This window comes from Rhincodon typus, chromosome 9 (genome assembly GCF_021869965.1).
Source record: "Rhincodon typus isolate 14 chromosome 9, sRhiTyp1.1, whole genome shotgun sequence".
Lineage (NCBI taxonomy): Eukaryota > Metazoa > Chordata > Chondrichthyes > Orectolobiformes > Rhincodontidae > Rhincodon > Rhincodon typus.
In genome coordinates this window covers 15,148,123-15,159,465 of record NC_063340.1, presented here as the reverse complement: position 1 = coordinate 15,159,465, position 11,343 = coordinate 15,148,123, and the positions used below count along the sequence as shown (strand labels likewise).

The 11,343-nt window shown below is 49.3% G+C and overlaps 1 protein-coding gene across 1 annotated transcript in view; it reads right to left on the bottom strand.

The window, feature by feature from the left end:
- The window catches only part of LOC109933920 (nesprin-1-like), a 197,004-nt gene that overhangs the window by 44,834 nt on the left and 140,827 nt on the right, over positions 1–11,343 (bottom strand). The window contains exons 51-54 of the mRNA XM_048600919.1: positions 9,041–9,223; positions 6,915–7,058; positions 6,329–6,484; positions 3,094–3,258 (exon numbers count right to left, since the gene is read on the bottom strand). Of these exons, the coding sequence (XP_048456876.1) occupies positions 3,094–3,258; positions 6,329–6,484; positions 6,915–7,058; positions 9,041–9,223 (648 nt within the window). The remainder of the gene's footprint in view (positions 1–3,093; positions 3,259–6,328; positions 6,485–6,914; positions 7,059–9,040; positions 9,224–11,343) is intronic.

Below are 11,343 nucleotides of genomic sequence, written 5' to 3'. Positions count from 1 at the left end.
CCCGCGGACAAGGGAGGCGCAGTTGTAGTATGGCGCACTGACCTCTACATCGCCGAGGCCGGACGCCAACTCTCCGACACCTCCTCCTACCGCCCCTTGATCATGACCCCACCCCCGACCACCAAACCATCATCTTCCAAACCATCCACAACCTCATCACTTCAGGTGACCTCCCACCCATACCCTCCAACCTCATCGTTCCCCAACCCCGCACCGCCCGCTTCTATCTCCTTCCCAAAATCCACAAACCTGAATGCCCTGGTCAACCCATTGTCTCCGCCTGCTCCTGCCCCACCAAACTGATCTCCAACTATCTGGACTCCGTTTTCTCCCCCTTGGCCCAGGAACTCCCTACCTACGTCCGTGACACCACCCACGCCCTCCACCTCCTCCAGAACTTCCAATTCCCTGGTCCCCAACACCTCATCTTCACCATGGACGTCCAGTCCCTATACACCTGCATTCCCCATACAGATGGCCTAAAGGCCCTCCGCTTCTTCCTGTCCCACAGGCCCGACCAGTCCCCCTCCACTGACACCCTCATCCGCTTAGCCGAACTCGTCCTCATCCTCAACAACTTCTCTTTCAATTCCTCCCACTTCCTACAGACAAAGGGGGTGGCCATGGGTACCCGCATGGGCCCAAGCTATGCCTGCCTCTTTGTAGGTTACGTGGAACAATCCCTCTTCCGTACCTACACTGGCCCTAAGCCCCACCTCTTCCTCCGTTACATTGATGACTGTATCGGCGCCGCCTCGTGCTCCCACGAGGAGCTCGAACAGTTCATCCATTTCACCAACACCTTCCACCCCAACCTTAAGTTCACCTGGACCATCTCTAATACCTCTCTCCCCTTCCTGGACCTCTCTGTCTCCATCTCGGGCAACCACCTATAAACTGATATCCATTTCAAGCCCACCAACTCCCACAGCTACCCAGAATACACCTCCTCCCACCCACCTTCCTGCAAAAATGCCATCCCCTATTCCCAATTACTTCGCCTCCGCCGCATCTGCTCCCAGGATGAGGCAATCCACTCCCATACATCTCAGATGTCCTCGTTTTTCAAGGACCGCAACTTCCCCCCCTCAGTGGTCGAGAACGCCCTCAACCGTGTCTCCCACATTTCCCGCACCTCATCCCTCACACCCCGTCCCCGCAATAACAACCAAAAAAGAATCCCCCTTGTCCTCACGTACCACCCCACTAACCTCCGATCCAATGCATCATCCTCCGACACTTCCGCCATCTGCAATCCAACCCCACCACCAAAGACATCTTTCCCTCCCCACCCTTATCTGCTTTCCAGAGGGACAACTCTCTCCGTGACTCCCTTGTCCGCTCCACACTCCCCTCCAGCCCCACCACACCCGGCACTTTTCCCTGCAACCGCAGGAAGTGCTACACCTGCCCCCATACCTCCTCGCTCACCCCCATCCCAGGGGCCAAGAAGACTTTCCACATCAAGCAGATGTTCACCTAAACATCTGCCAATGTCGTATACTGCATCCGCTGTACCCGTTGTGGCCTCCTCTACATGGGGGAAACCAAGCGGAGGCTCGGGGACCGCTTTGCAGAACACTTACGCTCGGTTCGCAACAAACAACTGCACCTCCCAGTCGTGAACCATTTCAACTCCCCCTCCCATTCCTCAGACGACATGCCCATCCTGGGCCTCCTGCAGTGCCACAACGATGCTACCCAAAGGTTGCAGGAACAGCAACTCATATTCCGCTTGGGAACCCTGCATCCCAATGGTATCAATGTGGACTTCACAAGCTTCAAAATCTTCCCTCCCCCTCCCGCATCCCAAAACCAGCCCAGCTCGTCCCTGCCTCCCTAACCTGTTCTTCCTCCCACCTATCTCCTCCTCCCACCTCAAGCCGCACCCCCATCTCCTACCTACCAACCTCATCCCACCCCCTTGACCTGTCTGTCCTCCATGGACTGACCTATCCCCTCCCTAACCACCCATCTACACTCCCCTTTACTGGCTCCATCCCCGCCTCTTTGACCTGTCTGTTTCCTCTCCACCTATCTTCTCCTCTATCCATCTTCTATCCCCCTCCCCCTCTTTCCCTATTTATTTCAGAAACCCCTTCCCCTCCCCCATTTCTGATGAAAGGTCTAGGCCTGAAACGTCAGCCTTTTTGCTCCTCTGATGCTGCTTGGCCTGCTGTGTTCATCCAGCTCTACACCTTGTTGTTTCATATTGCCCCTCAGAATTCTTTTGTTTTATTGCCTGCATTCCTCTCAATACCGTCCCATAAAGTAAAATTAACATCTTCCCTGTTTATACAGAAATTAAGACTGCCTTCCACATCCACCTCAGTCTTTCTCTAAATCCCTGGAATTAACCCAACGTTAAAAACAACATGCTTTATCACAGAATCCCTAGTGTGGAAGCAGGCCATTCAGCCAATCAGGTCCATACTGACCCTCCTAAGAGCATCCTGCCAAGGCCTGCCCCCCTCCCCACTCCTGTAACGCTGCATTTCCCATGGCTAACCCATCTAGCCTGCACATTATGGGCAATTTAGCACGGCCAATCCACCCTAACCTGCACATCTTCAGAGTGTGGGAGGAAACCGGAGCACTTGGAGGAAGCCCACGCAGACACAGGGGGAATTTGTCCACTCCACACAGACAGTTGCCCGAGGGTGGGATCAAACCCAGGTCTCTGACACTGTGAGGCATCAATGCTAACCACTAAGCCACCATACAGCTTTATATTGTTACAAGACCTTCTGTTCAGTAAAACTACTGTGAAACTACAAGAACGTTTAAGGAGAAGGTCATGCACACTTATCACTGGCTGCATCAAAAATAAAGGGTTTGAACACACAACTCAGGCTGACCCTCTTCAGACCAATCCTGAGGGAATGCTGTGCTGCGACAGATGCCATCTTTTCAACTGCCCTCCTATACCAATGGAGGAGTTCCCATGGAGTTATTTTGGGGAGGAGCTGGGAGGTTCTCCACTACAGCCTGATCAAATCAAGTGCAAAGACCAATGTCCCTGAGCATGGCTCCAGACAGGAGTTACGTGTGGACAACCAGCAATGCAGAGTGAACGTACCCTGCCAAACTCACCTCAACCTTTGCCATCCGACTGTCCAGTAGGTTTTTATCAGCAGTGGGAGCACAGTAAGACTCCAGCATGTGCCTGGCATCAGTCAGCCAGTCCTGTAACTCTTTCAGACCCTGCGAGAACTGCTGATGTTCAGACACAGTTCGCTGAACTCTTAGTGCCTTCTCCTGAAAACCAGAAAAGGAGAGAACATTACAACAAGTCCTTCCCAATTCTAATCATGCATTTCATTTCTCCCCAAATAAGTCAACCCCATGTTCCCTAAAAGTCAGCAATAGTCGTACAAACCCAGGTTAGCTCCAACAACGCTACTGTTCCTTTTGAAAGTAAATATTTCCAGGCAGTATGCTTACATTCACAGCAACTCACTGTGTAAAACAAAATCTCAACCCGAACTAAAAACCGAAAGAACTGCAGATGCTGTACATCAGGAACTAAAACAGAAGTTACTGGAAAAGCTCAGCAGGTCTGGCAGCATCTGTGAAGAACAAGTCAGAGTTAATGTTTCAGGTCTGGTTCTCCCAGTTCTGAGGAAGGGTCACCGGACCTGAAACATTAACTCTGATTTTCTTTCTTCACAGATGCTGCCAGACCTGCTGAGCTTTTCCAGCAACTTCTGTTTTTGCTCAACCCTAACTAGTTCTTCTGTCAATAATTTTAAATCTGGCTATTGATCATTTCACCAATAGAGAATTTCCTTTTACTTACTCTATTAAACATTTGGAAGCACTTACGTTTAATCTTCCCTTGGCCTTCTCAATGCTAAAGAATGACAAACCCTTCTCCAGCCTCTTCACGGAGCTAAAGCTTGTTCAAATCCCAGGTCTCACAGACTGGAAGAATGTTGTGTGCTGCAGCCTGATGCCGATGTATAGCATTGCTGAGCTAAAGGGCTGTTTACCCGCCACAGTCCCATCACTCCCTCCATATCACCACTAAATCTTAGCTCGCAATGACGAGAGAAACGGATAGGCTGGGACTGTTTTCATTGGAGAGCAGGAAGTTGAGGGGTGACCTTACAGAGGCTTATGAAATTATGAAGGGTACAGATAAGGTGAATACCAAAGGTCTTTTTCCAAGGGTGGGATAGTTCAATACACAGGGGTGCATACTTTTAAGGTGAGAGGAGAAAGATTTAAAAAAGACGTGAGGGGCAATGTTCTTACACAGAGAATGCTTTGTGTGTGGAATGAACTTCCAGAGGAAGTGGTGGATGCAGGTACAGTTACAATGTTTAAAAGACATTCGGACAGGTACATGAATAGGAAAGGTTTGGACGGACATGGGCCAGGAGTTAGCACGTGGGACTAGTTTAAGTTTGGGATTATGGATGGCATGCACTGGTTGGACCAAAGGGTCTGCTTCCATGCTGTATGACTCTATGACTGTATGGCTGCTTCCCCAACCCTTTCCACTACCCAGTCCCCACTGCTACAGAAAGGGCAGCAGCGTGTGCAGTAGCCAACAGTTAGGTGGCACAAGTAATCAGCTGCTAAACATTTGAAGTTACCTCTGTGGACAGCGAGGTACAAAGCAGAACTACAAATGCCTACAACAAGCAGTTGATTCACAAGGTCAGGGGTGAGTGTCCAGAAGCAATTAGAAACAAAGAACACAGCATCCTGAAAATTGTGGTGGTCTCCCACCGGGCAAGCCTCTGTCCTGGGTACCCCTGTTCATATGACCTACCCTTAAATCAAATCACTCAAAGGGCATACTTTGAGCTGCAGGCTCTGCTCACTCTCTAAATATGGCCTGGCATTGCAATACAATGGCACCAACTGGGTGAGAATGAAAACCTGCTCCCAGGGTAAACAAGTGGCTCTGACACTCTCAGACATCACACTAACCTCGCCCATTCACACATCTCCTTTCGTCACACACCTCCTTCTGGAATGTGCCTTTGCAAAGGAAGTCTGGAGAAAGATGCAGTGGTCTTTGCGGAGGTTCATCCCGAGCAGCTCCGTGATGCAGGAGCATGTGCTCTACAGTCTGTTCCCTGGGACACACTTCTCCACCTGGAGGGCCATCAAATCAGTAAAAGACACTCTTTGGTCCATCTGAAACTTGTTGGCCTTCAAGTGTAAAGAGTTGACCTCGACCGAGTGTTGCAGACTGGCACATTCCAAGGTCCAGGACTACATGCTGAGGGATGCACTAAAGCTTGGGACAACTGCCACAGTGGGGAAAGACCACTGTCTAAGGTCTTTCTGCCAAACTATAATGAGGGTCTGATGAGTTATTGGACCCTCTCTCAAAATCAATGTAAATAGTCTCCTATATGAGTAGGAAATGCCTTTGAATTTTGCAACTGCAGGCGTTTTCAAATTCCAATTGTTTTTGCTTTATATGCAAAGACTGTACGGAATTTAAAGATTTTTTTAAGAATAAAGTATATTTTTGTAATAAAAAGACAAAAGTAAAAATTTCACCCATTCATACATCAGAAACAGCCACTCAAGAACTCAGCTTCACGTGTGCTGCTAACTTGAAACAGACCATTAACGGTGAGGGGAAGCCTACAATCTGAGACACCATTTACCAATCCCAGCCTTCCACCCATGTTGCAGGAGGTGAGGGTGGGGGAGAGGAGTGCCGATGGAATGAATGAATAAATTAATCAAACTCCACGGTACAACCAGTTTTTTTTAGTTTCAAGATGGTGCTGGAGCAGGATGGTGGTGACACTTTGCGAGCTGTCTACAGCAGATCTTATTCTTCTCCTAAATGCTCTGCTCTTCTAAACTTCAATTCTAAACCTATCAGAATTACTAACAATGTTCCCTTAAATCTACTTTCAGGAATAAAGATTACACATACAAATAGATTCAAAAACAGTTTCTTCCCGCTGTTATTGGAATTCTGAACAGACCTCTCAAATTTTAAACCTAATGTTGATCTAGCTCTCAGTGCACCCTCTCTGCAGCCATAACATTGTATTCTTCGGTCTGTTCCATTACCCTAATGCATTTCATGTGGTATGATCTGCCTGGACTGCACGCAAAACAAAAACTTTCATTGTACCTAGGTACACGTGAGAATAATAAATCAAATCAAATCAGACTCTGGCGAATTCAATGATACGAGATTGAGAGATGACAGGCTGATCACTCACTCCCCATGAGCAGAGGCAGAGTAAGATCTGAGAATTTATTGCAAAACGTTTGCTTTTAGACAGTCAACAGTTCCAATTGGTTTTGATTTTGCGAGTGGAACACGTTCCCTCCTGGGCCTTACCTTGGCCAAGTTACTTAAGGCTAAATACCAAGCGGACAGCTGAGAGACTCTGTGCATAAAGCTCTTGTTGGAAGCTTGGTCTTCCCATAGGTGCTGAGCTTTCTCTTTCAGCTTGTTTAGCTGGGGTTCACGGCAGGCTATATCCTCTAGGACAGACTGCAAGGCAGAAGCGGGTTTGCAAAAAACACAACACATGTTACCGTGCATATCATACATGGCTGGGGGGAGGGAGGGGGTGCAGTGCAGGAGAAGCATGTTAATAAACGCCACTCACCATCAGGAAATGAAAGCAAAGCACATCAACAACTTTGTTGAAAAGACAGACACACAATCATGGGCTAACACGAAGGCAAGCACGTTACTGGGTGAGCAGGATGGAGGCCCTGCTTTGGCAGATTAGGCCGTGAGGGTGGTGAGGGGGCGGACATGCATCGCGGCGCTAGAGCAAGCCTACGGGGTACGGATTGTGTGGACAGCTGCAATGGAATGTGCCGTGCACGGTGCCAATCTGAGCCTGGAGTTCGCCAGGGGGGGGGAGGGGGAGGGGCGAATGGGGGATCGGGGGAAGTGGGGGAAGGGGGACTACCTGAAGCCTGAACTGCTCGTTCTTCTTGGCCAACAGGTCAGGCAGCTGGCTGCTGCTCTCTTGTACTGCCGCTTCCGTGGTAACCAGCCATTCCTGTACAGGCCCAACGCCAGCTTCGAAATCCTTCATCTGAGACTGCAGGTTCTGAGGAAGGGAGGGCAGCGGGTAAGAAAAGTCAAAACAACAGAAAAGTAAAACAGGTCGTCGTCATCCTTTAAAACCCCGAGAACTAAAACTCACGGCAACCTTTTTTGATGGACACCAGAATTTCAACCCACCCTCTTCCCCACGAACCCTCCTGGGAGTGAGCGAACAGCCAATCAAGGGAGTTGTGTGGGGGGGGAATAAAGGTTTCAGAACGGGTGGTAGGGGATACCGTATTCCTTGCCTTCCCAATTCCACCGGTAATTTCCCGGCAGCACAGGAGGTGACCTGCCCACATTGGAAGTTTTTATTTTGTTTAACCTATTTTTTTCTCTTTTTAACTACTTTGTTTACTCTAACCAACCTGTTCAGAGATGTTATTACACACCGCTGGAGCGGGTGGGACTTGAACCTGGGCCTCCCAGTCCAGGCGTAGGGACGTTACCACTGCACGAAATGAGGGCCCCTTAAAGGTCACGGGAACCATTGGGGGAGGGGGAGGGGTCTAGGCAGGGAGCCCCACTACTCACCTCAACGACGCGGAACAAAACTACAGATATGATTGGCACTTTATCCTTACCTATTCACTAAGCAGTAGGATACACTCACTGCACCAGGTGCACAGTGAGATCCCACATGGAACATCTCCACACCGAATGGTCACTGCGCTGCACTGACAAACTCTCCGCCTGTGTTCCCGTGACACATGGGGGCCAGGGCATGGGTCACCCGCTCCCCAAGACCACCTCGGGAGAACGGATCGAGTCCGCGCTTGGGCGGCCCAGCATCTGCCAGGATGTTGACGGTCACCATGGCGCCCGCTCAATCTGTGCTCACCATGGCAACGTTTCTTACTGTCTCCTTGCCTCATCGGAGGGCGCAGAATTAGGAGGGCGTGGCTTCTCCCCTTCTGGGACCCTTTCTCGCCAATAGAACGTCGCATTCCATTAGCCTCTCAATCGCTGCAGACGTCCCCCCCCCCCCCCTTACACCTCTTGCCTGGGCCTCCAAGAGACCACTCTGTGTTTCGCAGTCCAACCCCCGGCAATGCTCCTATTCCAAGGACATGACCCCAGCAGTGACCACCGCTCCGGGCCATCTGGTTGGCCGGCTGCTCTTGGGAGACTGAATATCCTCCTACATGGGGGCGCCATGTTTAACCATGGTCAGTTAACTACCCGGCAGCCATCAACTCCAGTCATAGCGCCCCACGCAGGCCGAGCCATGATTGACCTGATGTTTGAGACAGTGGGCAGGGCCAACTGTGTCTCCTGTAAAACTGAGTCCCTTTAACTTGAAGAAGGCATCAGCTTCAACATCTGACACCTCCGAAATGAAGGCCAGAGCGGGCTCACAGCATCAGGGTTGGCTCAGCTCATCTGCATGAACACAAGACACCTGGATAGGAGGCTGACAGAGAGGCAGGAAAATGGAGTTCAGGGTTATCAGACGTGCCGGGATCTCACTGAGTGGCAGTGCAGACTCGACTGAGGGGGCTGAATGGCCTAATTCGCTCCATCAGTGGTTCCTGTGTCGCGGAACTGTCGGGGTACTGAGGAGGCCCTTCAGCCCATAGCGGTCGCACCAGCCCTATTACCCAATGACAATCTCCGGCCTCCTCCCCACATCCCTGCACACCATTACGATCTGCAAAAACACACTCAAGGTCCTGTCAAAGGCCTGAGCTCAATCTGTCCCCAGATGGCACATTTTCCAGTTGTTGGTGGTTTCGAGGATTCTGAAGTCAGTGCACTCAAATACACAGCCCCACTGCCTCCCCATCGTGCGACACTGTGCCCATGATCACATTTATTAAACTGAAAGGGGCAAGGAGTAAGACTGAACTGTTAATATATAAAAGATGGCCATTCATCCCTTCTATCTGTGCTCACTATCTGAGAGGAGTTCTCCAATGAGACATTTTCCTTGATTGAAAGTTTATTCTTATTCCCTTTATTTTGCTGGATGTTTGATGAACCGACCTGTAAGGCAGCTTCCTTTTGGTGTAGGTTTGTGAGCAGGTTCTTCCAGTCCTCCTTGGCAGTGGACACTTTGGCCTGGATGGCTTCGGCCTTCTCCTTGCTGAGAATCCTGCTCAGCAGCTCGCCTTTGGAAATGAGAGTGTTGAGTTTGCTCTGGCAGGCCTCGCTCTCTGACAGGAAATCCTAAAAGCAGCAACAAAATGGCCGTCGGTAGGAGAGGAAAAGGAAGTTGCACTGAGGCGCCACCTCACAGTCTCCCGAAAACCGGTGAAAAATGGCCACCACAGGAAATGAAGGATCCAACTTGCACACAGCAAGATCCCACAAATAGCAATGACCGCACACTTAAACACCGGAAGAGGTTATATTTACAAGCACGTCCTCACACTCTCCACAGGTTCCCAATGTTCATGCAAACCAAGGCATCTCTGTCACAACTGAAAGTTTGTCAGGTACAGTGGGAAGCCATCACAGACACCAATCCTGGTGTAAGCAAACAGTGTACATTTTGTGCCGAATGAGTTGTTTCTGAATTTTACTGTCAGCACAGTTCAATGCATAAATCGGATAACCAATTAAACTCTTTCATCTTACCGCTTGAGGGATAAATATTGACCAGTGCACAAGGAAAACCCTCTTCAGTAGAGCCATTTGATACTAGAGTGCTTCTGAAGATTACAATACTCGCTTGGCGATAAAAGAACTTTTGGGCAGCTTGATGTTGTGAAAGGCACTATATAAATGCACATATTCCTTTCATATCCACGTCTTCAGGCAAACAGCACCTCAGTTCACCATCTCATCTGATAAAACAGCACCACCAACCATACTGCACTGGAGTGTTGATGTAGAGGGGGTGCTCAGAGATCTGGAGTGGAATCGAACTTGAACCCCAGTTCCTGCTGACTCAGGAGAAGAGTCCTACCAACCGACTGACAGTTACAAGTCACCAATACAATATCGATCCAACTACAGAGCCCTGGATCTTACGTTCCCAAAGAACTTAGCCCTCGCACGCCTGGAATGAACTGGCAGGTCTGTGCTCAGCCTGTAACAGTCAGCTTCATATCCCAAAAAGCCCTGATACACCTCCTCGTATTGGAGCTAGGAGGCCCCATAACATGAGCGCGGAAATATATTCATCAGTTATACAACTGAACTGGAGCCCAAAGGGGATGAGGGTCCAAATGTCAATTTGTAAACGGCATCTTAACTGGAGGGGATTCACCATGTGGGCTGGCACTGGGTGAAGGACCCACTGAAGTTGTTGCAAAAGAACAAATTAATCACCAATACACCTTAGTACAGGGAGCCTGTCATCAGGGCGGCACGGTGGCTCAGTGGTTAGCACAGCTGCCTCATAGCACCAGGGACCTGGGTTCAATTCTACCCATGGGTGCCTGTCTGTGAGGAGTTTGCACATTCTCCCTGTGTCTGGGTTTGCTCCAGTTTCCTCCCACAGTCCAAAGGTGTGCAGGTTAGGGTGGATTAGCCATGGGGAAATGCTGGGTTACAGGGATAGGGGAGGGGGTATGGGTCTGAGGGGGATGTGCTTCAGAGGATCATTGCAGACTGAATGGCCTGCTTCCACACAGTAGGGGTTCTGCCAGCCTTACCTGGTCTGGCTTTCGCTGACTCCCACTAGAGGTGATTGTTTTCATTATTGCTTTGTGCAATGACCCAGCATGCGTTCAGCTGGAACATAAGTGTTTCCAGGAGAAATCTTAGACCTCCCTTCTCAGGGCAGTAACTGTTAGGAACACACATATTCTATTACTGCTATCTGTTACACCAATTCCCGTACATCTTCCGCGGAGTTTGTATCCTTCAGTTCTACCTCCTAACGTGCTTCACGTTAATTCAACCAATTCTCCCTCTGTAGGAATGTGAAACCAGTGAACTCTCGACATTAACACATGGATTCACAACTCCCTTCCCATTTATGATTCACTGCCAAGTGTTAAATTGTATGAATCTCCTGTCCTCTGCACTGTGACTGAATCACTACCTCACTAAAAATAGAACAACATCAGCACATAAACAGAAAAATGTCAACCATAAAGAGATTCTTCTGTAACTGCTGGGCAAGTATAGGGTAAACAAATTAAAACTGCTCAACCTCACCATAAAACCTGACTCAGCAGTATCTTCAGTTAGAACTTAGGTACCTGTCTGCAACTTCTTCCAAACAAATATCAATATGATTCTAAAGCCCTCAATGTAAAAACCTACATAAACACGAACCAGGCCATATACTCAATTCAAATACAAACCTGACCCTGGCCATATATCAATTCAAATAC